Source organism: Passer domesticus, chromosome Z, assembly GCF_036417665.1.
Source record: "Passer domesticus isolate bPasDom1 chromosome Z, bPasDom1.hap1, whole genome shotgun sequence".
NCBI lineage: Eukaryota > Metazoa > Chordata > Aves > Passeriformes > Passeridae > Passer > Passer domesticus.
In genome coordinates this window covers 38845413-38870561 of record NC_087512.1, presented here as the reverse complement: position 1 = coordinate 38870561, position 25149 = coordinate 38845413, and the positions used below count along the sequence as shown (strand labels likewise).

Below are 25149 nucleotides of genomic sequence, written 5' to 3'. Positions count from 1 at the left end.
CTTCACAGTGGCATGGAAAAATTACACAGTCTGCTTATGCCAGCAGAGCTTGTTGTAGACATTGTCTTACAGATTACAAAGTCCCCTTGCCAGCATCCTTTAACTTATATGGTGAAAAATTGCAGACTGTACCAGCACGTGAACCATTTTGCCTTTTCCACTGCACCACAGGTTTGACATGTAACTTCCATCAGGAGGATTTGCCTGTGTAGCTGTCTCTCCTGTTCTAGCTCACAGCTTGCAATCAGTGGTGCAGTTATTTCCTAGTGGAGGTTATTTCCTAGTGCTGGGCCCTATTGTTTCATTCTGGAGCCACTACTCTTTGATATTGTCATGAATGACTGGGGTACACAGTATGCCCTCACCAAGTCTGCAGACAGTACAAAACTGTTAGGAGAGACTGATGTACCAGAAGGTCCTGGACAGCCTGGAGTTCACAGGAACCTCATGAAGTTCAACAAAGTGCAAAGTCTTAACCCTGGGGAGAAACAACATTGGGACAGATACATGTTGGGTTCTGAACTGGCTGAAAACCAGCTCTGCAGAGAAACTGACTATGAACCAACAATTTAAAGCAAAACATGTAAACACCTTCTGAAAAGAACACTGCATATAGGCTGAGGGATGTGATCCTTTCCCTCTACTCAGGCTTGGTGAGATATATCGAGGTTTGGCCCAGTTCTGGGCTCCTCAAAATAAAAAGCATGAGCAGATTGAAGCCAGTCCTGCAGAGGGGCATAAAGATGATGAAGGGACTGCAGCATCTTTCACACAGGAAGAGGGTAAGAGAGCTGGCCTCTTCATCTGTGGAAGACTCAAGGGTATTTCATCAGTGTACACAAGTACACAATGCAAGAGTACAGAGATGGCAGACCCAGACTCTACTCAGTGATGCCCACTGAGAGGACAAGGATGTTAGAGAGCATTTTGGGCAGATGCTGTGGCCTATGTGCACAACCCTGCAGACAAAAAACAATGGACATTTTGTGGATTTAGAAGCATGCTTGCCAACACTTCGGGTACGTGCTTGATAGCAGAAGCATGCTGCCCTTGGACAGCCAGCATGAGAAAGTTTGCCAACTGAAGAAGATGTGAAAGAATATGGTCTGAAGATTCTAGCAGAGGATGAGATGTTCTACTGATATTGCTGACAAGCTGAGGTACGTGACCAAGATATGTTTAAGAAATAGTCTTTGTTTTATGTATAAGTACTTTGTTAACCAATCAGATACTTTCCATGTCACTTGAACTCTGGAACCATATAAATGTACCCTAAAACTAATAATAAATGGAGCATTGATCGTACTTCTATGAGGACTCGATCTTTGACTGGAGGCCCCTCTTCCTTTTATCCCTGCCCCTACTCTCTCTCTCTCTCTGGCAAGACAAGGACATGAGCACAAATTAAAATACTAATTTCCATCTGAAAGTATTTTTTACTGTGAAAGCAATTAAAGTCTGACACAGATTGCCCAGAGAGGCCACAGCATCTCAATCCTTTGAGATACTCAAAATCCAACTGGATGTGTTCCTCTGTAACTTGCCCCAGGTTACTCTGCTTGACAGAGATTTATAGACTAGAGAATCTCAAGATGTCCCTCCAAACTCAGCCCTTCTGCAATTCTGCGACAGTAGTATTGACAAACCTTTGTAACTACCCTGAAGTTTACAGATCCATGTCCCTGGACAGACATGTCTCCTAACTCTACCTACATGAACAGAACATGTTATTCTTTCAATTTATGAGATTTTTCATCAGACTTTTATTTCTCAAATTCTTAATTTTATAAGAGATATAGGCATGTTTTCTGTCTGAGGGAAATGATTCACTTCTGAGGAAAAGATCAGATACAGAGGTCTTCCAGAGCTTTTTAAGATCATGATAGTTAAATATGTTTCACCTCCTCTCATACAGTCTCCGTACTTCAGAGTAAAGAAATTATTCTGGTGAAACACCGTTAGAATAAGAAAGTCTTTCACAGAATGGTAAACTATTCTAATATATTCTCTTAGATTCTACTGACACAGAGCTCTTGGATGTGGCACATGCTAGCTGTAATCTAGTGATCCAGAGGAATGGCAGAAATGAGCCTCAGCCTGGGAGGGCAGGCAAAGCAGAGATTGCACAGCAAGCAAAAGACTCTACTTACTGGATGAGTCTGAAGCCTGTGCTCCCATTTCCCCCCACCAGCACTGTCCTTATCCAGACCAGCTAAGTTTTTAACCATGTTTTATTATTGCACTTTTATTTCACTGCAAAAGCATGTCTTTACATTACATATTTATGAGTAGTTTGAGCTGTAATTGTTCAGCAATGTTTTTGAATCTGCTGCCATCTAGTGAGTAGCTATCAATTTGAAATATGTGGGTTTTGCAGACAGCAGTGGTTTTAACTGCTAGGACATGCAGGATTTTGTTCTGCTCTCCCTCCATATTAAGGTGTAGCTTGACGAACATGATCTCCTTCTATGGAGAGGTGATGCACTTGGGATGAGGGAAGAGCTGTGGCTATATATGGACTTTACTAAAGACTTTCCCACCATTTCCCAAGGCATTCTGGCTGCTGTCTTAGGTGCACTGTTCACTGCATTAAAAACTGGCTGGGCCCTCAGGCTGTTTGTGAGTAGTCATATCCAGCTGGCATCCTGTCACTATTGGGCTCCCCAAGGCACAGTGTCAGGGTCGGTCCTGTTTAATGTCTTTGTCAATTATTTGGATGAGGAGATCAGGTGCACCCTCAGTCAGTTCCCAGATGACACCAAGCTGGGTGGGACAGGTGACCTGCTGACGGGCTGGAAGGCTCTACAGAAGGATCCAGATAGGCTGGATCATGGGCTGAGGTAAACTGTATGAGGCTCAGTAACGCCAAGTACTGGGTCCTGTCCTTGGGTCATAACAACCATATTCACTGCTACAGGCTTGGGGCAGGAAGGCTGGAAAGCTGCCTGGTGGAAAAGAATCTGGGGCTCCTGGTCAATAGCTGGCTAAACATGAGTCAGCCCATGCCCAGGTGGCCAAGAAGGCCAATTGCACCATGGCTTGCATCAGAAATAGTGTGGCCAGCAAGAGCAAGGCAGTGATTGTCCTTCTGTACTGACACTGGTGATGCTGCACCTCGAGTAGTATATTCAGTTTTGGGCCCCTCGCTGCAAGAAAGACATTGGGGTGCTGGAGTTCATCCAGAGAAGGGCAAATGAGCTTGTGAAGGTCTTGAGCAGCTGAGGGTGGTGGGGGTCTTTAGCCTGGAGAAAAGGAAGGTCAGGGTAGACCTTATGGACTCTCTACAACTGCCTGAAAGGAAGGTGTAGCCAGATGAAGGCTGGTCTCCTTTCCCAGGTAACAATGGAATAGGACAAGAGGAAATGGCCTCAAGTTGCACCAGGAGAGGTTTAGATTGGATAGCAGGAAAAATTGCTTCACTGAAAGGGTGGTCAAGCATTAGAATGGGCTGCCCAGGGAAGTAGTGGAATGACCATCCCCAGAACTATTTTAAAATACATGCAGATGTGACATGATTTAGTGGTGAGCACAGTGGTACTGGGTTAGCAGTTAGGCTCTGAAAGGTCTTTTCCAAATACAAGGATTCTATGCATTCTGAGATTCTTTTCTTGTTCAAGGGAGAAGGTACCAGTGTATTCACACCACCACACAAAGCACACAACCCTGTAGTTCTTCCTGCATGATAAAGAGAGAGGACGTGTGGAAGTGGGACACTAAACCTACTTGGAGACTAGGGGTACTGGAAGGAAAAGCAACAGCCAAAAAGCATTCACCCAGAACAACTTCTGTATCTGTTGAGCCAAGTAGAAGGGTTGATTGTACTTTTGACCCTGGTGAAGGGACTTCCATTTTGCAGTTCCAAAAATCAAGCAATAAAGACCCCAATCAGGAATATAGGGGCCTTGCCTTCAGCCAGGCAGAGGACAACTGGTTTTACTGGACTGTATGCATTCAATGGCCCCACAGTCTAAAGTTATACTGGTATATATATACCTCAGCCCCACAGGAGTCTAAAGCTCTACCGGACACGGTGCACAGTATACACCAAAACCACCAGTGACAAAGAAGCAGAATCTGTCTCTGCTTCTGGAGTGATGCAAATATCCTGAGAACTGTCCATGTTGGAGGCTGAGGAGACCCCATCTCACAAGAATCAATTGTGACCAGCCCAGAGATCCATGTGTCCTTGCCATAGAATATGTCAGGAGAGAATATTTCAAGGACCCAAAAGGGTACCAGTGAGCTTTTGGCATAGCTGCCTTGAGTACAGAGATTAAACAGCTGCCTAATTTGCCTCGTCATTCAGACAATCCTTCCACTGTGGTGTTGCTGTAGGTTAGAGAACAGCAGGTGTTAGGACAATGCATCAGCTACAGTACCGAACCACTACAGACTCTGTGGTTCCCCTACATAACCCAATCCAGTCACTGGGGAGTAAAGGAATCATCAGTAAGGCTCATTCATGTTTTAATGAGTCCCTCTTTGTCGGAACCCAGAGCATCTCTCTGGATGCCCTGGATGTCTCAAAGCCCTGGCAGGGGCTCGGAGACCCTGGCAGGAAGCCAAAGACACCTGGAAATTCGATCTTAATTCATGGAGCAAATTGCCAACCTTATATGAAGAATCATAGGCCACAAAAGTTTAAGTAGCATAGTAGTAGCAATCACAGGGTGAAGGGAAAAATTTTGGAGCACTGTACAGGGGGGTTTTGTGTGTTGTACAGGGGGGTTTGGAATCCTGTACATGGGGGTCAGGAGTCCCAAGATGGAGGGATTTGGGCGTGCCCTGTCCTTCTTCTTTCTTCTCCTTGGCATCCATGTTCAGGATGATGTTGGCACGTGTGGATTGGTTCATGATGAAGGTGCACTTGCTAACAAGGATGAAGAGTATTGGAAATAGAAGGTAAATATCTATATATCTAATATCTACACTTTTCACTATAAAAGAGACAACCGCCCCGTGGGTGGGAGAGAGTGCCTTTGGCTGTCTTGCTGATCAGACCTCGGCTGGACAGACAGAAAAACTTTATAGATAAGAAACAATAAACACAACTGAAGACTGAAAACTGAAGAGTCCTGACTCTTTCTTCAAAGCGCGGCCTGCCCAGAACCACCTTTTCCCGTGTTGGGGCAGAGACGAGTAACAGCCGACCCCAACACTTCTTGGTCAGGGCAAAAAGGTAACAGAAAGTAGAGGCTAACAGTGGAGTGCCATGTTTTGAATGATGTCACACTGCTACTGTGTGGTGCCCTATCAGACATACTGGAACTCCAGTGGGAACTGGGGCCAAAAGCAGCCAAATGGTATGCAAACACTGATATCACAAATCCATTTTTCTTGAACCTTTTGACAGCAGAGTGCAGGCCACAGTTTGTTTTCACATGGAGGGGTATCCAATACATTTGGAATCGACTGCTCCAAGGGTAGAAACACAGGCCTATCTGTTGATACAGATAGATCCAGCCTGGATTCAAACAAAGTGAGGCTCCTGAAGACTTGCAATATTTTATTGATATTATTGTGTGAGGCAACACAGACAAGGAAAAGCATGAGAATGGGAGAACATTAATGCAAATTCTCTTGAAAGTGGGTTTTGGTATGAAACAAGGTGTGGTCAAAGTACTTGCACAGGAAATCCAGTTTGCAGAATAAAATGGCAAGATAGGCATCATCATGTCTCAATGGATGCAAACAGTTACATTTTCACCAATTAACAAAAAAAGAAACACAAGCTCTTGGGTGTTGGAGGTTTCTGGAGAATGCATATTCTGGGCTACAGTTTGATTACAAGCCCTCTCTATCACATGACCCATAAGAAAAACAATTTTGAATGGGGTCCTGAGCAGCAGTAAGCCTTTGAACAAATCCAGTAGGAGACAGTTCATGCATTAGCACTTGAGCCAGTCTGAAGAGGACAAGATGTTAAAAATCTGCTTTATACGTCAGCCATGGTTAAAGGCCTACATGGAGGCTCTGGCAGAAAGCTCTCAGAGACTCACAATTGACCCCTAGGGTTTTGAAGCCAGGGATATAGAGGATGTGAAAGCCATTGCACTCCAGCTGAAAAATAAATACTAGCAGTCTATAAAGCAATTTTGAGATGCCAGTTGCTAATGAAGCACAGTACCTTCTGGCACAATTTTGATTGCCCATGTTCTTCTGAATATTCAAAAGGAGACTTTCCTCTACACATCATGCAACTGATGTGACATGACTAAATGGGTCACACTGATAATCCAGTGAGTTCACATGGGGAGCCTTAACCACCCAGAAATCCTGGATGTGATCATGGAGAGCACTGGATGGCCAAAATTTCGGGGCATCACTAGAGGAGGTGACTCATGCTTAAGAGGTGCCACTGATAAAAAGTTACCAGAAAATGAACCAATATGCCTTGTTTACAGACAGATCCTGTCATGTTATGGGAAAATATTAAAGGTGGAAAGCTGCTGTGCTATATATTAAGTTGCAGAAACTGCTGATGGACAAGGTAAACTGAGTCACTCTGCAGAAGATAAAGCACTCCAGCTGGCTTTAGACATGGCTGAAAGAGAAAAATGACCAGTACTTTATCTCTGCACTGACTCATGGATTGTGGCAAATGCTTCAGGGGGGACTATAGCAATAAAAGCAGAGCAACTGGCAGAGCAGAATTAAATGGATCTGGGCTGTTGAATTGTAGTGAGTTACTGCTGCTCATGTGGTGAACCTGGTTGTAAAAGTACATCACATAAGGGTTCACATAGCAAAGAGTCTGCCACTGAAGAACATCAAAACAATGAGCAGGTCGACCAAGATGCTAAAATGGAAATGACTGAGATGTATCTGGACTGGGAATGTAAGGGTGAACCATCACATATCTCTCATATGATATATCAGAACATGTACAAAGAGAAGAAACATACAAATGGGCCCATGATCAAGGCATGGACTTGATCACTGATGCCATTGCACTGGTTATCCATGAATGCAAAGAGTGTACCATAATTAAACAGGCCAGAAGCTAAAACCTTTCTGATATTGAAGATGATGGCTGAAAATCAATACAGGGAAGATTATCAGACTACCACACACTTACCACAGAAAGCACCATCTGCTTACAGTGATGGAAGTAGCTATTGAATGGTTAGAAACATAGCCTGTGATCCATACCACTGTCTGGATTATTGTTTTGGGCCTTAAGTAGCAACTTTGATGGTAACTGAAATAATTAAATCAGACAACAGGACTCATTCCAGAAGCAGATTTGCAGCCTGGTCAAGGGGCATGACATCAACCAGGTGATCACATTACCATTTATGCACCAGCCTCCAGGAAAGCTGAATGGCTGTTAAAAACTACACTGAGAGTAATAGGTGCTGGGACATTGGGCTGGTATAAAAGTAAACCAGTGGGATAAATGAAGACCATCCAATTACTTAAGAGAGATTTCAGGTCAGAGTTGCAATTTAATACAAAGATTACAATAATGCAATAATACACATTAAAACTGGCTTAGACCCATAAAGTCAGACTACAACCTGGCGTCCTGTTGGCCAAGGTGGTGCTCACAGTCCTATCAAGTGGTGATTGCAGTCCTGTTGAAGGCATGGTTGTAGTCAAAAGTGGTGCTCCTCCTCTGGATCTGTCCAGGGGTGGTGGGGGGTCCCAGGTCCCCAGACACTAAAATTATACATAGTCAGGTTCAGGTGGGAATGCTCAGTAGCTCCCCCAGAGCAGGCAGTTTCATAATGGAATGATGTAATACTTTGAGTCATTGCAGCTGCCTGTCCTGCTAGTGTCATTGAGTTCATTATGGCCCATTGGCAGAGATGACCCCTTCAGGATCAGTGGGACTCTGCTGGTGTTTCCCCAGAAGGAGTTAGCAATGCAGTGTCATTTGTTAAGAAAAACAAATACTCCCCTCCTCACAGGGTTTGGCTCTTTCCCTTAACTCATTTAACACCCAGCTTGTAGCCTGAGGTGTCAGCTGGGCATCTACTGCAAACAACCCATCATTAACAGTTTCCCAGAAATGGTGTAGAGGGCAGTAGAATACTCAGTTTGGTAACACCCACATAGTGCTGAACTGGAATTCTTTTCCAGTTAGCAGGACATACATTCAAGCATTGTGAAATACATTTAGCAGAAGCCACTTGGCTAATTAACATTAGAGCATCTGCCACTCGACCTGGCCCTGAAGAATCAAGGTCTTTGTGCACTTTGTGCACTTTGAATAAAAGACTCAAACAGTACAAAAGAGAAACTGACTAAAAGAAACAGCTATTCCTTCTTCAGGAAAGGGTAATATTCATGGGATGGTTTTTACTCAGGGACCTCGTTGGACTTGGTAAACACAGTAAGATGGGCAAGTGCAATGTGTACCTCAAGGTGATTTAATCCTGAGTGAAAATAATTCACTATTTGAGTTTTAAGATGGCAGTGTTTGTCACCATGACATATTTTATGAAAATCCTTTTGATAGGATTTTCTCCTGAGAAGCTGAGGAGCCTCAGGGAAAAAAATGTAAACAATAACTACCTGCTGCTGTGGAATGCAATAGGTGCATCTTTGATTGGTCCATCTTGGTTGTTTGTAATTAATGGCCAATCACAGTCAGCTGGCTCGGACTCTCTGAGAGTCACAAGCTTTTGCTATCATTCCTTTGCTTTTCCTTTCTAGCCTTCTAAAGGATCCTTTCTTTCTATTCTTTTAGTATAGTTTTAGTATAGCATTTTAATATAATATAAAATCATAATATAATGAATCAGCCTTCTGAAACATGGAGTCAACATTCTCATCTCTTCCCTCATCCTGGGACCCTCAAACACAACCACAAGTGTTACTCAACACTGTGTATCACCACTGCTATGGCTGCAACCTGTTGAAGGTATTATAGCAGAAACCTCTTGCTGCTAGCAAACCTAGAGACAAGAGCAAAAATTCACTGTCTGGTTAAAATTTACAGTCCAGTCCAAAGGGACCAGGGCTGGAGAATGTAATGGATGTACTTTTAAATTGTTGTAAAACGTGATTTGAGCTGGGTGTTACAGAAAACCCTACAGCAGAAACTACTCAAAGAATGATGAAGGAATTAATACAATGAAGGATGAACATCATAAGTAGTTGACAGGAAGAGATGTGAGCTAATGTCTTCACAGACAATTTGATGGCTGAGGACATGGTTGTTAATGTCTTTGATTGACATTAGATTAGATTGACTCTAGAATTTTAAGGTAATAGACAAATGGGTCTGGACCAAGTGTACTGCATAATCCAGAAAACTTGAAATTCTGAATTTTGGAGGGAAATGACAGGTTCAAGGGGAGAAATATGTGGTAAGTGGTTCAGGAAACCTGTGCTTTCATAGCTTCTCAGCAATGGGGATAAGAAGAGGGCAACATGCAACTAGGAATGAAGGATAAAAGGAGGCTTCATCCTTTAAAACCTCTAGAGAGAAACCTGATGGGGGCATGCCCCAGTGGACCCTTTCTCTTCATAAAATAAAGTTGCAGGACTCCTCTCTCTCCTTTGTGGACACTGGCTTTCTGTAGTGTGATTTTCCACACACAGTGTGAGTGTAGCAGTGACCTGAACAGAGCTGCCTTCAATGCCAAATGACTCCATGCAACACACTACTTCTCCCATCCTGAGTGATCACCATAAGAGACAGAGCACCAAGTCAGACAACAAATAAGCACACTGAACATTTTGGACATTTCACAAACATTTTAAGGGGAGGCGGGTATTTGATAAGGTGGGATCTTAACGCGATATAAATGATGTGGAATAACTAGTGGAGAATGTTCCAGTTTGGGCTGGGGTAGAGCTAGATTTCTTCATGGTAGCTGGAATGGAGACAATGTGTGCTGGAAAAAGTTTTGATAATAGAGATCTCTTAGTTACTGCTGAGTAACACTTAGCATCAAGGCCTTTTCTGCTCCTCATCCTACCCCACCAGCAAGTAGTCTGGAGATGCACAAGGAAAGGACACCATATTTGGCCAAGTTCTTTTTGAGTGTAAATGGCCATATCCACCGTCTTCCAGAAAATCTCACCACAAAATATCTAGCAGACAGGTTTTCTGATTTATCTTCAAGTGACACAATCTATCACTGATGAAGACAAAGAGCAATACTGTCCGTGCTTTTAGTAGCTTTTCAGGATGGAGAGCGTTCCAACAGTAAAATGCTGAGGTGACAAAGCACGTATGGGGCGAGGCTCCAAGAGCTACCTGAGTCACAGTCAAAACAGGAGTCTACCTCTGCTTCCTACCACTTCTGTGCTTGCACAATTCCATCCCCATTAGCATAACGATGGCAAAAGTATAATCACAGACTGGCCCAGTTTGTCTCACAAAGCCACATAAAAATGCAATCCTTTATTCCTTGGTGAACAAGCTTTCATAAAGGAAAACAGTATCTTTTCTACAACAGCTGAATAAAACAAAACCTATTTAAAGGATATATAAAATAGTTACTTTCTCAAACTGTAGAGCAAAATGTCTGCAGCAGATTAAAGATCAGTACTCAAAAAATTCCAGAGACTACATGTCTTAAAAAAAAACCCCAAAAAACTTTTGATACCAAATTCTGTGTTTGTTCTTCAAGCTCAGTCATATAATTTACATGCATCTGGCTGATCCTACTTGATTTAGTGAGTTGTACTCTTGTACTATTTATCAATTTCTCTCTCTTATTTTATTACTGATAAATTTAGAAAGAGCTGCTAGCTATCTTTCTCATTTCAGTACATTTGTATTCCGTATGCTAAGTTTACTTTTTCTGACAAAAACTGATTAATTGCATCTTCATGCTACCTATTCAGGAAGAAATCTCAGTGGATCAAAATTTAGGCTTTCCAAGCAAACTCCATGTGTGTTTAGGACATATGACTCTTTTAGCCCATTTCCTCTTATTTTTGTCTGACCATAGAAAATGCTAGTATTTGAGTATACAATAATACATCAAACTGAAGTTTAAACATGAATCACTGACTTTTATAAAAACCATAGGAATTTTAGTTTCACCAAAATGACAAACTTTAGACAGCCTTGCATGGTTGCATTAGTGAGAAGCTTTCATCAGACCAAAGACTGTTTGACCCACCTCAGCCACTATGACATGAAACATGCTGAGCCTGCAGCCACTCAACAATTTTAAGGAAGAAGGAGCAAGACAGGGTTCAGAAATATTTTCATGTTTGGTATCCCAGCCACATCTGCTTACAGCAATTGTTTTGGTAAGATATGCTATCCTTCCACGCCAGGCCCTTTCCAGAAAGCATCTTACCAGGAAAGAGTAATAGAAGGGAACTCAAAAGTATGTTTTGACTGTTAATGCAAAGCACTAAGCTGCAAGTTCCTATCTTGGAAAGGTACCATAAATTATTCTGGGAAGTTTCTGCTGTTTACCTATCTTCAAAATCTATATACTTGTACACATTTTGCTAAGGAAATTTGAACTGCAATAGGAAGGTGAATTCTCATGACGACGACCTCATAAGGCTTATTAAGAGTCCCTCTTTTCTATAAATATGAATGCAAAAGCATGGTAGAAAGAGACCCTTCTCAATAAACCAGTGAATTACGTACTTGTTTTCTGGGCGATAACTGCAATTTACATTATTCACCTCTTCAATGACCAAGAAGATCAATGGCACCCTGGCCTGTATCAGCAATAGTGTGTCCAGCTGGTCCAGGGCAGTGATTATCCCCCTGTACTCCACACTGGTGAGGCTGTCCCTCAAATCTTGTGTTCATATTTGAGCTTCTCCCTGCAAGGGCACTGAGGTGCTGGAGCCTGTCCAGAGAGAGATGGGCAATGGAGCTGGGCAGACCTGAGGCAGCAGGCTCTGGAGCACAAGTCCTGTGAGAGCGGCTGAGGGTGTTTAACCTGGAGCAGGCTCAGGGGAGACCTCTACAACTGCCTGAAATGAGGGTGCAGCCAGGTCGGGGTCGGTACCAGGTGACCGGCCAAGAGGGCAGAGCATCAAGCTGAGGTAGGGGAAGCTCAGGCTGTACGTTAGGAGTAATTTCTTCACAGAAAGGCTGATGAGACGTAGCAACCGGCCTGCCCAGGGAGGTGGTGGCGTCACCATGACAGGAGGTTTAAGGAAAGACCGGCCGTAACACGTCGGGCCTCGGGCAAGCACGCTTTCCAAAGCCAGCGGACCGGCTCCACCTCCGCGTCCCGCCCCGCCCCGCCGGGTGCGGAGGGCGGGCCCGCGCTGCCGTAAGACCCGCGCGGATCGGGCGCGCCGGGGGAGCAGCGCCGCTTCCGTCGCGCCACAATGGCGAGCTCTGGGCGGCGGGCGGGCCGGCGGTAGCAGGCGGTGAGTGCCCTTCTCTTGGCGGCCGGCGGCAGGGCGAGGCCTTTCCCGGCGGCGGGCGGTGTACACCGGCGGTCTGTGCCCGCCGCCGGCGCCTTTGCTCTCCGTCTCTCCCTCCCTACGTCTCTCGATCCCCCCCGTGCCTGGCCCTGCCGCGGCCCCTCTGCTCGCGGGCTGTGTCCGGCTGAGGCGGCAGGTTTGGGTTGTGTTGCGCCACAGTCCCTCTAACGGAGTTGGGGGTCGACAGGAGGGGCCTGGGGACCTTCGTTAGCCTGTGGGAGGCCCGGGAGAGCGAGCCGGGAGCTGCAGCGTGGCGGCAAGGGAACCCTGGCCCACGTAGTGTGTTTCTTGCGCCGGTGTCTTACCACCTGCGCCTGGGTCCCGCTGGCAACTTGGCCGGCGCTGCCTGGTGCTGCAGGCCCCGCAGACCGCCCTGTCCTGCCCATCTGCGACGCCGCTGACCCCAGGGCAGCCCCCTGCCCACACCAGGCTCGCCCCTCCAATCGTGGCTAGGAGCCGGAGGCGAGCGTAAACTTTGACTTTTCTGTTTGCTTCCCGTGCAGGGAGGTATCGTCATCCAGCCTGGCGGCGGGGTGTGGGCGTTGCTTCTGGGGATGACTGTAAAATAGGCTGGGTTTAGGTCACTTTGAAATTTGGGTTTGACAGTGTTTCTTGCCTAAAATGGGAAGCATGTGCACTTTGTGCATTTGAAACTTTTGTTTCCGCTCTTTGCTGGAGCAGCTACATTTCCAGAGTTGTACATAACTGGGTAAAATACTGTTCTTTAGGACAGGAATCCTATTTGTTTTGTTGCTTGTGTGGGACCAGAAAACTATCTTAATTTTAAGAGGTGCATAAACACTAAAAGCCTCAGGCCTGTAACATGCAGACACTGAGATTCTTAAGAGTGCATTTGTGGCCTGCAGAACTTAAAAAAATTTAAAGTGAAAAATCAGGTACCCTACTCCCATATTAATGGCAACAGAAGGGCATTTTATGATGTTTAGGTGCTTGAAAATTCTTTTTGTATCTCTACAGTTTCATCTGCATCCTTAAGCATCTACATGTATTTTGAAAGACAAAAATCTTTTTTGTTTGGTTGTATGTGTCTATATTTAAATAATAAAATGTTCAGTGTTGAGGAGACCACTGCCACTTAACATGTTTTACACAGTCTCTTTCTGTAGTTCCCCTTTCACAGTCCACATTGACAGCATTGGAGTTAGAGCTCTGTGGAAGTGTTTTGCATTAACAAAATGGAGGTAACCAAAGAAAGGGGGGGTGGATGTGCAAGCAATTCAGTGGTCCAGATGTTTTAGACAGCTCTAAAATAATGTGAAGACGGAGTGCTTAATACTGAATAACGTGAGACCTCACAGTGGTGGTCTGGCTAAAATGTGCAGAGAGCACATTGTTTCTAAGTCATTATATCATACTTTCCTGATAGCTAGTTTGCAACTTAGCTTCTTCATCTCTCTGTCCTCTGATGATCATGATCATAATTCTTAACAAGGTGGACGGTGTCTACTGTGGGCAAAGAGCAATATTCTGATATGTAAAGTGGCCTTGGGGCCATCCTTGCCTTCTTTTTTGTCTCCTTCAGCCATTCTTCCAAAACTTTCCTGTTTTGGAAGAACTGCGCTGAGACTGATGTAGACTCTTAAAATTTTCTATCTGTCCTAAAGACCTTAGGGCCTGGAAAAGCCAAAGGCCTTCTCTGCATTTTATAAACCACCCAGAGGTGTTAAGAGAAGAGACCTAACTGAGTTTTGGCCTGACTTTTCTTGCCTTAGTTTAAGCCAGGGCTTTGATTGGAGATTTCCATAGCAGTTAATACCCAATGTTCATTCCTTGATTGATTTTAAAATACAGCTTTTAACTTTATGATTTCTAGGTGGGAATCGCTAAATTGAACAGCAATAACCATGGGAGATGCTGCAAAACCTTGCTTTGCCAAACAAAAGAAGGAACAGGAAATTTTGCATCCAGAAGAATTAAAAGAAAGTCCCTTACAGATAGTCTACCAAGTCATGGATGAATATGGAAGTGGCTGTAGCAATAAAATAGATACCAACCTGCAAAAGAAAAAGGGAACTCCAGGTCATTATGGAAGCAGTCCCAGGCGAGGGCCACGAAGTGTTTTGAGTAGTCCAAATTCACTTAAAAACACAGCTTACAGTCAAGGGTCAAAGTTAAATGATATCCAAAGAGACCAAATCCAAATGAAGAAGTGGGTACCTGATGATCACCATGGTACTGCTGACACCTGGAGAGAGTACCGTTCTGCTGGGTATGGTAGGACAAGAAAGGACTCTTTTCATGAAGTGGAAGGTGCTGGAAACAGAAATGTAAGACGACAACTTCAGGAAGACTTAATGAGCAAAGATCTGCCAGACATGCACAAAGGAAGTTCTGGTAATCACATTTCTTTGTTTTTGCTTAGCTATCCAGTAAAGTAGCTTCCTACATGTGTTATTGGAAAGTAAAATTTCAAGATTCATATTAAAAAAAAAAAGCAGTGATTTTGTTCTCTCTTGTATTGCAAACCATTGACTGCTCTGTACTTGTAGCACTTCAGACAAATTGTTACAGCAAATAATACAGAACTTGTTTTGTAGATTGTGTTGTCTTTGTAGTTTAGCCTGTGAGTGATAGGAGTAAGTAGATTGCAGCGTCTGTGTAGTGTCCCTGTTTGTTGTTTTCCCTGTACAATTTCATGGAATCTGTCAAGACTGGTAAGAGATCTTTCAATTAAGTTGATAACAGGGTAAGATTTTTGGAGCTATCAGTGAGGTCTTTAACAATGGATCTTAATGAAGATTGAAAGCAGTTGTCAGTACTGTGAGAACTTGGTACAGCAATAACACGAGTCTAGTTCTTCACACATATTTAACTTCCCTGTGGGCAGTTGATACTAATAACCATAGTATATACCCAAAGCATTGAAATGTCAGGAATGACAGCCTCAGGGAGGGTGAAGTGATCGATACAATAGTATTTTCATTGAATGCAAGTAAAGCAGAAAAAGGAAGCTTAAAAGAATATAGAGAATATAACCTCTGTGTGATGCTGCTAACATGGAATGCCAGTCAACAAGAAGCCTGTCTTATTTTATTTAAGAGTGGAAGCCAAAGACAGTAGTGATCAGATCCTCTGCTGAGAAGAAGAGCTACTGCTGGTTGACACTAGGAAGTCCAACAATTAAATGTCCTTTCCGTTGATTCTAGCTGTCGCTAAAAAGATAAACTGCGAACAGGTGCCCAGTGTCTCTCATTGTTAGAAGTAAGCAGCACACAGCTCAACCTCACATGAGGAGAGAGCAGAGTGTTTTCACAAGTTTGGTTTTTTTTAGTTAAAGTTTTCTTTAGTTTTCTTCTTTTAGGGGATGTAATGAACTTTTTTTTTTGTGAAACTTCAGGAACTTACTGAAATAGATTTTTGGAATCACTGGCAATAATACTTGACAAATTAAGGGAAGTAAGCTACTGATTACAGAAATGGGCAAGTGTCTCTTAAAAGAGGAAATAAAATAATTGGTGTGCATCTTAAATCTTGGGAGTCAGTTTTTGCTACCTTTTTGAAAGGTAGCAAAGATAAGAAGTAGTAAGTATGCATTTGTTAAGGAAAAGGTATGCCAAGCCTAATTTGTGTATTTAAAATAGTCCCCTGTGGACATGGGAAAGTCAGTTGGTAGGTGTTGCTTCTACTAGTACTGTGCTACTTTGGATACTCCTGTGTGACAGTTCTGTAGGTAAACCAGTGGAAAACTGTCTGGATTAACATAAAAGACTTAGACCTGATTAGGTGACTATACTCAGCAACTACTAAAGATTTTGTCAGTTAATGAAAGTAGTGAGTGAACGTCTAGTGAGTGAGGATTCTATTCCATTCAATGTTTGTTATACTAAACTAATGATGAATGAAGACAGCACACCTACTAATTGTGTGCTCTGAAAATTGAATATGCTGTGAAGCTGGTAGGAATGGAATGCAGAAAAGCAGGAAGGTCAATTAAAATAAGTTTGCACAGTTGGAGAAATGACCTACATATAGGATGAAATACAAAGGATATGTAAATGCCATTGTTTAAGGAGGAATATCAGCTGTGCAAATAAAGGAAGAAAAGTTACTATAAAGTAATATCTTTTTCGGAGAAGGGTCTGAAATGATAGTGAACCAGAAGATGATAATAAATAGCCATTATCATGGGGTTGTGAGGCATGAAAAAAGATTCACAGTCTGAAGTATCCCTTTTTCTGAGTAGTACTCCATCCAGTTTTGGCATCCCACTTGTATGAATAAAATAGAAGCTGCGCAAAGAAAAGCAAGAAGGTTTTCAAGATATGTAGGAAACAGAACTATTCAAACTGTAAACAATGCCCAATATTTCTGCAAAATTAAGAGTGTAGGGAGGCATAGTAACAATATTCTGTGTAGGAAGCTGTAAAAAGCTGATGTAGTAAACTATATTGTTTCTTTCCAGTAGATGGGACACAAAGAAATGGGCCTAAAATTGAGCAAGAAAGATTCAGATGAGGAATAAAGGTCAAGTTTCTAAAGGTAAAGCTAGGGAGGTTCTTGAGAAATTGTCTGGGCAGCTCATGGAAAAGGTACTTGAAAGCCTTTAAGAACAGGTTAGCTGAGCATTGCTCAGATTTGACAGAGTTTGTTTCTTCCTGCTGTGAAGCATAGGCAACAGGCATGGCATAGCTCACTTCTTGAGGTCCCTTCAGAAGTTCTGTGTAAAGCAGCAAAATTATTAAAACTGTTTCTTCTAGTATTTACTTGAAATATTTTGTGCAGTTGTGCTTTTCATTGCCTTCATGTCTTTTTTATTGTAGCTCATAAGGAAGTTTACCGAATCTGAGACTCTGTTCTTTTGTACTTCATTTAATCATTAACCTATAATTAGATAGTCACTATTGTACCTACCAAATATTAGAAGTATATATTTAGTTTGTATTTTTTTTTAATTTACTTGTTGGCTACTGGAATAATTGATAAGTAGGTAATTGTCACAGGCTTTTCTCTGAAAACATTGATATACCTCCAGGTTCTATCCATACTGATTAGTTAAAAAACGTAGTGAAACAGATGTGGCACATCTTAGGAATTTGAGCAGAAGTGTCAATGCAAAAATGGAGGATGTGGGGAAGGTTCAGAAGCTCAGACTTCTGTTTCTGCTCCCTGGAAATTCCTTTGGAGTACTTCTGCAATACAACCTATTAAGCCTAAATTCTATTTATTGCAGCGCAAACTTTTGCTTCTGCTGAAAGAAAGAAATTATATTACCATCTTTGCCCTGGTACTGTTTACACCACTAATACATGCATGCTGTATAGTGAACTGAATAACTGGTCACAAATACACAACTCTGTTGCTACCCTTTTGCCAATTATTTGAGACAAAAATTGTGGTCATGGGAAAGAAATTTTGTAAATGTATTTGGAAGAGGAGTTTATGAGGTTTTTTGTTGGTTTTTTTTTGCCTTTTTTAATTACTACAAATTAAAGCCTCATGCTCTGATAAAAGTTTGTGAGTCTAAGGAAGTTGCATGAACTTTCTTTGAAGAAGGGAACTTTAGAAATTCCAGGCATTGGGACATCCTGTATAGCTGTACAAGTGAAAGGCAAGGTGTGAAAATCTGACATGTGTATTTATTCCTGAGATGATATTTACAGGTATTGGCTTTGGGCCAATAGCAAAATGATGGTAAAATTCACTTAAAAATAGAAGTGGTATTTAGATTAATTTGTTCCAGAGCTTTTGCTGTAAACACAACAAGCTTTTTAAGCATTATTATTATGACAGTTTTACAGCTTTGTTAAAGTAATGTGCACATACTTAGCAAGTCCATTCTTTAGTCTCTGTAGCCAGCAGGGTGCTTACTTTTTTCCACTTGTTAATTTAATATTGTGAAGGTAGTACTGATCATATACTGGTTTTTAGCTGAAAGGCAAATTGCATTTTCACTGGTAATAATACTTTGTTAATAAATTGTCATATGTGAGCTAAACCATGACAGTGCCATATCAGAGTGCTGCTAGGTCTTATAAATTATTCAGATTGGCCTACACTTTTTTTATTCTGTCATACTTGTAGTCTAGCTTATTTGTATACCAAAGCCTAGCCAGGCATCCCAAAATCTTTGGATATATTCTGTATTTTCAGTGTAATGACATACTGGTATATTTATTACATTTAGTTTGGGGTTTTTTTGACAGTTATAACAAAGGTATCTACATAAGCTAATTTTCTTAAGTGGAACAAATTAACTGATTTATTTGTAGTTTGGGACAAAGGCATTATAGGTTGTGATACTAATATACACTTACTATTATCCAACTTGCACAGGACAAATTCTGAAACCAAACAAGGTAGGTGAATTGTGCTTTCTTTGACTGTCATGTGAGCAGAGTGTTAATTAAGGAAAACAATTTTTAAATGCTATGTAGCACTCTATAGTTATTTTATGTGTTTGCTCTTATAATCTTCATAAGAAATGAAGAAACTTAGAAAAGCAAGAAGACTGAAAAGAACTAGAAAAGATGAGTGTGATCATGATGAAGTGGAAGGTCCAGTCGTAGATGAATCTGTGCTGTCAGCAAAAGAACTTCTGGGACTGCAGCAAGCTGAGGAACGATTGAAGCGAGACTACATTTATAGACTGAAGAAGGTGCTGCTGTCTTTACTTGTACTGATAGACCTCTCCTATTTTTTGTGCATATAAATATGTTCTAGATGGTACAGTTTGAGCAATATCTGTGATTGTAGTTACAGAAAAGTTTAGTTACAGAATTTAATTAACCATATTGCTGTTAATGAATTGTGAAAAGAAGAGGGTTTATCTTTTGGGTTTTTTGCAACAACATTAATAACCGTTCAAACTCAAAAAAAAGGCTGCTCCTTTAGTCCTTGGAATGACATCAGATTTTAATTAAAATGCTGGAGTAGTTGTTTCTTCAATTAATGTATTCATCCGTGGGCATTGGGTATTTTGTCCTATGAAAGAGAAGTTGTTGGGTGTGATTGACATGGTATCATTTTTCTGACATTGTTTGATGTGCAAACTTTTTGATGGCAAATACGAAGTGAAGGATGCTAAAGTGAGTGGGTGTAGGTTTCAGAGATAGTCCATTGAACTTAGTAAGAGTACTGAATGAAGTGAAAATAATACTTTTATGTATTTTGAGGGGTTTTTTTTACTATCTTTATTTTAGCAACCTCGAAGCTACCCATCAGCAAAATATACCTGCAAGTTGTGTGATGTTCTGATTGAGTCGGTGGCTTTCGCTCATAAGCATATTAAAGAAAAAAGGCACAAGAAAAGCTTAAAGGTGAGTTTAGCACAAAAAAAGTATAAACTGTGGTTTAATGAAACCTTCCTTACCCCACTAAAAATTATGAAACTGCTTTTAAAACCATTCCTCATTTAGTTTTTACCATGTTTCAATATTTTTAAAAACTTGCATAGTGGTGCTAATGAAAAGTAAGCTTGGGACCTGGACTTTGCAGTGAGCAGTAGGAATAAGCAAATACAGTTGGTATGGCAGAATTAGAAGTTATAACCTATATGTCAGAATGAAGATTTCAGTTCAGAAATACTGCAAAAATTAAGCACTTGTGGAGTATTACAGATTTGTTTATTTGTAAAGGAAATAGGTTTGTTTTGAGCATAAGCCTCGAAATAACTTCCAGCATAACATCAATTTTACCTTTTTTTAAAAACATCTTCTGTTTCTCTGCTTGAAGTGGACAAAAATACATCTCATGCAGATTTTCTGTTTCTTCCTCTTTAGCTTCTACATTTTCACACTTCATAGGTGATGAAAGAATTGGTAATTTTTTTAACATGCCAAATACATGTTATATATATCTCTGAATGTTACTGAAGCCTCCTGCAGTATCAGATTCTGTATTGCTTCCAATTATCTGCATTACCTGGATGCAGAAAAATTTGTGGTGGTGGTATTACATGGAATAAGTTATTGGCATTCGTTTTAGCCTGAAAAACAGCTCAAGAAACTTATGAAAACATTGGTTTTATCTTGAAAGGAAAAACAAGAAGAACAACTGCTGACTGGTCTTCCTCCTCCAACGCCTTCTCAGATACAAGCTATCGGTGTTGCTATTGAAAATGTTGTGCAGGAGTTTGGCTTAAATAATGAAGATCTAGAAGAAAGGCTTAACATTAAAACAATGATGGAAAACTTGCTGCGTCAAAAATTGCCAGGTATTATTTGCAGTTTAAATACTACATATGGCAACTTACTAAAAACAAAATAACAAGAACTGAACAAACAAAAAAAGAAATCAACCCAAAAAAATCTCCAAGAGCTTATGAAATGAAAACTGAATTAAAAACCTTGGCTCTCTAAATTGTAAAACAGCATGTTTAGTTACTTTTCTGTTGAACAACTTGATGTGGCAATATAAACCTGTTCCAGAATTAAATTACAATGGTGTAAATGACCCAAACAGGCCTGTAGTAAAAAGTGAAGATAAAAAGAATGAGGGAAGGATTTGACCTTCATGATAAGCCTTTACCAACAACAGCAGGGGAAGCAGGATTTAGTAACAGTTCTGGGCTGTTGAAGACCTTTTTTCTTTTCCTGTGCTTACCGAAACAAGGTGTAGATTTAAGATCTATTAGTAATGCTGTAAGTAGCTACAGACTTAGAGTTAGGGATAGTGTAAATGAAGTATAATTCTTTTTGTTGCAGAGTGTTCATTAAGGTTGTATGGCTCCTCCTATAGCAGATTTGGCTTCAAAACTTCAGACTTAAATATAGATACCCAGTTTCCTGCCAATGTAAGTAAGGCCATTTTATTAAATGTTTGTTAGTGTTTTTGAATGTTTGCACCTTCCTGTAAATTGTATTGTAAATATATTTTATAGTGTGGTAGTAACACTTTTATAAAAGCCCATTGAGTAAAACAGAAGCAGTCTGGTCTTAAAATAACATTCTTCATAGAACTGTGGTCATCAGGCAGTGTAATACAGCTTTGTGTTTTGTTGAAACTTCTTCTGAACATACTTAAAACATCTGTATTATAGCAGTCCTCTGAGACAGATGATTATTTATATTCTCTAACAACTGGAATAAATGACACTTCTGTGATCTTGTTCCAGTACTGATCCTGGTTTTGTACTGATACATTCACATATGAACATTTTGACTACTAGGTTATATTTGAGCCATGAAACCTCATGGTTATTTATATGTGGAGTAATTTAAGGTCTTTATTTGTCATGTTAATTGTTTTTATGCATTTTTGTGCTTGAACATTGAAAAGGAATTAAGGATATGATTCCATACTTAAACTTACTCCTTCTGTAGTTAATTTGGCAGTCCCATTGTTAGAATTTAACATTTCCTTTAGGAAACTAAGAATGACCTAAGTTCATAAAGCACATAGAATTTAGAAAGCCATAATTCCAGTCTTTAATATGATGGAAGTCCACTGTGTCAGAATGCAGTCATATTTAAGCACACTGAAACAATAATTCTGCTTGTGGGGGTTTTCTTACCATAACCAAGTCTTTGATAGAGGTAAAAATAACTTTAGGAACAATTCCTTCAGGATTATTTTTTTTCCTTTAAAACAAGCAGAGCTCTTGTTCCTTTTGATACAACTTAATAATAGTGAAGTACACGTAGAGGTGGTTTTAAATTTGATTTGTAGAAAATCACTTTCTTGACAGGTGGTTGATACAAAAACAGCTTTATTCATTTTGTTGACAGATGAGCCAACCAGATGTTCTCTTACTTGTGCAAGAAAGTCTCCAGAACAGTGGTAAGAAAAAATTGCTGCCTTCTCAATTTCATTAAACTATTACTGCTTAGTATTGTTGAGTTTCATGTCTGCTGAACGGGTGCATCACATGCTGTGCTTTTTTTGGAAAGATATGAGGCTGAATAATACTGCAGAAAAGAATACATTAGGAGAACTACTTTTGGTTTGACATTCAGTGTTAAAAGGGCTGAAATTCTCTTATTTTTGATGATGTGAGAAATTCCTGGTGGGAGGCTTTCTTCTACATTGAGTGAAGATGTGTGGTAGACTTAGCTGCCCTCTCCAGCCTGCTCTATTAGCCGTGCATAGTACAGAAAGCAGCCTAAGTGCTTTAACACGTAATAGAAACCCAGTACTGTACTTTGACATTGTGGTCTCTTTTCCTGTAATTACCTGCACGTGTCTGTCAGTGCAGGTGATTGGCCATGATGACTGCATACCCGCACAGAGTTTTTTTTCAGATAATGTAGCTCTGCGTATTAATACAAGGAAATAAAGTTTAAGATCCTTCAAAAAACTGAATTTACTCAAACCAATTCAAGCATATGCAGACAAGAAAAAAAATGAAAATATTGGGTGGGGAGCATGAAAACTATTCTTTTTAAATGCAGATTGCAAAAAGTAGCTTCACTGTTTTCTTGCTTGTTTTATGTCCACAGTTTGGGAACCGCACCACAGGGTTCAGAACATGTATGTTTACTGATCTAGATTTTCTCAGTGGCACCCCCACCATCACTGTATGTGCATTTTATTGTCTGGACCATTATGGTCTTTGAGAATAGGGTTATTTTTAAGTTAGATTAGAGGAAAAAGATCCAGATCTCTTAAGAAGTTAGGATCACAAAAGCAAGTAATATTTGCATTAATGTGTTGTGCAGAGTCTTTTCTCTGTGAGTGAGAAGATACAGGGATAGAGTATTAGATGTTTGAGGTACCTCAGTGGCTAAAGAAAGATAATTTTCAGTGAAATTAGGTGTCCATTTGGCTAAGTAACATCACAAAAATATTGTGATTTCAGAATTTTTGAGTAAAGTATCTGAAATTGTTTGACAGTTTCCTCCTCTCCTGGCCCAGTGAAACCATAGTTTTCAAAAGGTATCAAAAAATAAGTCTAGTTTGAATCAAATCAGCACCACTAAGAGAAGGGACTAGAGTGGCTGACAGTGAATGATATAAAGAATAAGAAGAAAAAAAGAGAAAAACCATAACAAAAGGACATCATTTAGGCAAGTCTGTTCTATATTTACATAAAAGATTGTCAGATAACCAGGGAAAAAAAGTTTATTTCTGTATAGTAGTGATGTAACACTGTTTTTTTTTATTTTTCACACTAATATTATTCCATAGGTGTTGTAGTTGTCTCTGCATGACTCAATTATGCTCTTAACCAAATTATGACTCCTTAATTTTACCTACTGTGTATATATGAATTTTGAAAAGTTCTGGTTTTTCTCAGTATTTTCCTAACAGTCCTTATTATATAGACCATATTCTTCCACACATATGTGAAATCTTCTATCACACGTGAAACATATAAATTACATGTACTTTATTTTTCTCAATATTAGTCATTGTATTAGCTGAAATTCTACCTGTTCTTCTCTAGTGCATCCAGTTCAATGTACTTTTTATCAACATCATATTTAATGTGGCTTCTTCTTTTTCTTTTTCCCACTTAGAATCTTTTGCGGAAGTTGATGCAGATTTCCATGCTAGAGTACCAGTGGTGGTGTGCAGAGAAAAGCAAAGGTCTCGGTTGTCACTTTGTGTGTTCTAATAGTATATAGCAATGTAAATTATATTACCACCTGATAAATGACGTTTCTGTACTAAATTATTACAGTTCCATGGATCTTGAAACACAAACTAACACTCATGGGCAAGTCATTCCTAGCCTAGAATAAGAGGGTAAGGGTTGTTCTGTCCTCAGCTGTGTATTTCCCAACCCCTTCAACCATTATGGCTTCCAGCATGTACCCTTACCCTTCCATTTAGGATTATTGCTTATGCAGAAACTTTCCTTTCTTACAGGTAGTGGACACACCATAATAATTTATAGATTTCTGTAAGGATAAGAACAGTTTGCTTAGCTTCGCTTGTATTTTGAGAACAAGTGAAAAATATTTTATTTTGCCCATTTGATGAATGTCAATTAAGATTCATGAAACATTCTATAAACAGCTACTCAAAAATATTACCAGTTATTTGGTGCTACCTTGACTTCTCAGTGTTTAAAAATATTTTATGTTGTGTGAAAACAGCATAGAAACTGTTTGATGGTGGGTGTGGTTTGGGAAGACATTTTTGTTTCATGAAGGAAATTAATGCTATAACTTTTCAGTTCAGTAAATTAATATTAGAAAAAATACTTGAATTTTAATTGTATCTTAAAACATTTGTACAGAAGATCATAATGCATATATTATCAACCTAAGTATAAATCAAATTAGTATTGCATGCTGCTGTTCATGCAGAGATGCTGTCTTTCAGAGGCTGTCAAGTCTTTCCTTACAGCCTTCTGCTACACTGTTCTGTGAGGTGTTATCTGACCTATGGATGTTACAAAACCTTCAAGATCTTTCATTTCTTTTCGGATTTTAGTGGCCTTATTTGTAAAGTGAGTGCAGGGAATGAGAATGCTTGTCTGACAACAAACCATTTGGCTACACTTGCAAAGCTGGAACCTACTATCGTACCTTTAGTGATTGCCTTCAGGTACTGGGCAAAGGTGAGAGTTATTTGTATTCCCTTATCTGTGAATAAATATTGAATTAACTTTGATATTATGCCTGTAGTTGTGGTTTAGAAAATGGTTGTTGAAACAGCCCTTGGAAAAAGAGTTGAAATACGGACATAAGTTTTTATAAGTTGTACATTTTATAAATTATATTATCATTTGTGTGTGATAATGTTCCACTAAATTTCATAAGTGGAATTTTAAGTTTCATTCAGTAGAATGCAGACTGTAAGTATCCTGCTCTGTTATCAAACTATTCAGAGGAATGTATATGAGAGAGTTTTTTTTCATGATGGATTAAGTTT

At 40.3% G+C, this 25149-nt stretch overlaps 1 protein-coding gene and 1 long non-coding RNA gene across 2 annotated transcripts in view; one reads left to right on the top strand and one right to left on the bottom strand.

The window, feature by feature from the left end:
• Positions 1-12070, bottom strand: part of LOC135291163 (uncharacterized) — a 78529-nt gene extending 66459 nt beyond the window's left edge. Inside the window, exon 1 of the long non-coding RNA XR_010354032.1 lies at positions 11573-12070. This is a non-coding gene — a long non-coding RNA (uncharacterized LOC135291163). The remainder of the gene's footprint in view (positions 1-11572) is intronic.
• Positions 12071-12181: 111 nt separating this feature from the next.
• TUT7 (terminal uridylyl transferase 7) overlaps positions 12182-25149 on the top strand; it is a 31883-nt gene continuing 18915 nt past the window's right edge. The window contains exons 1-9 of the mRNA XM_064405503.1: positions 12182-12312; positions 14204-14724; positions 18810-18985; positions 19530-19646; positions 20365-20542; positions 21033-21121; positions 22056-22107; positions 23787-23856; positions 24709-24835. Of these exons, the coding sequence (XP_064261573.1) occupies positions 14235-14724; positions 18810-18985; positions 19530-19646; positions 20365-20542; positions 21033-21121; positions 22056-22107; positions 23787-23856; positions 24709-24835 (1299 nt within the window). The 5' untranslated portion in view covers positions 12182-12312; positions 14204-14234. The remainder of the gene's footprint in view (positions 12313-14203; positions 14725-18809; positions 18986-19529; positions 19647-20364; positions 20543-21032; positions 21122-22055; positions 22108-23786; positions 23857-24708; positions 24836-25149) is intronic.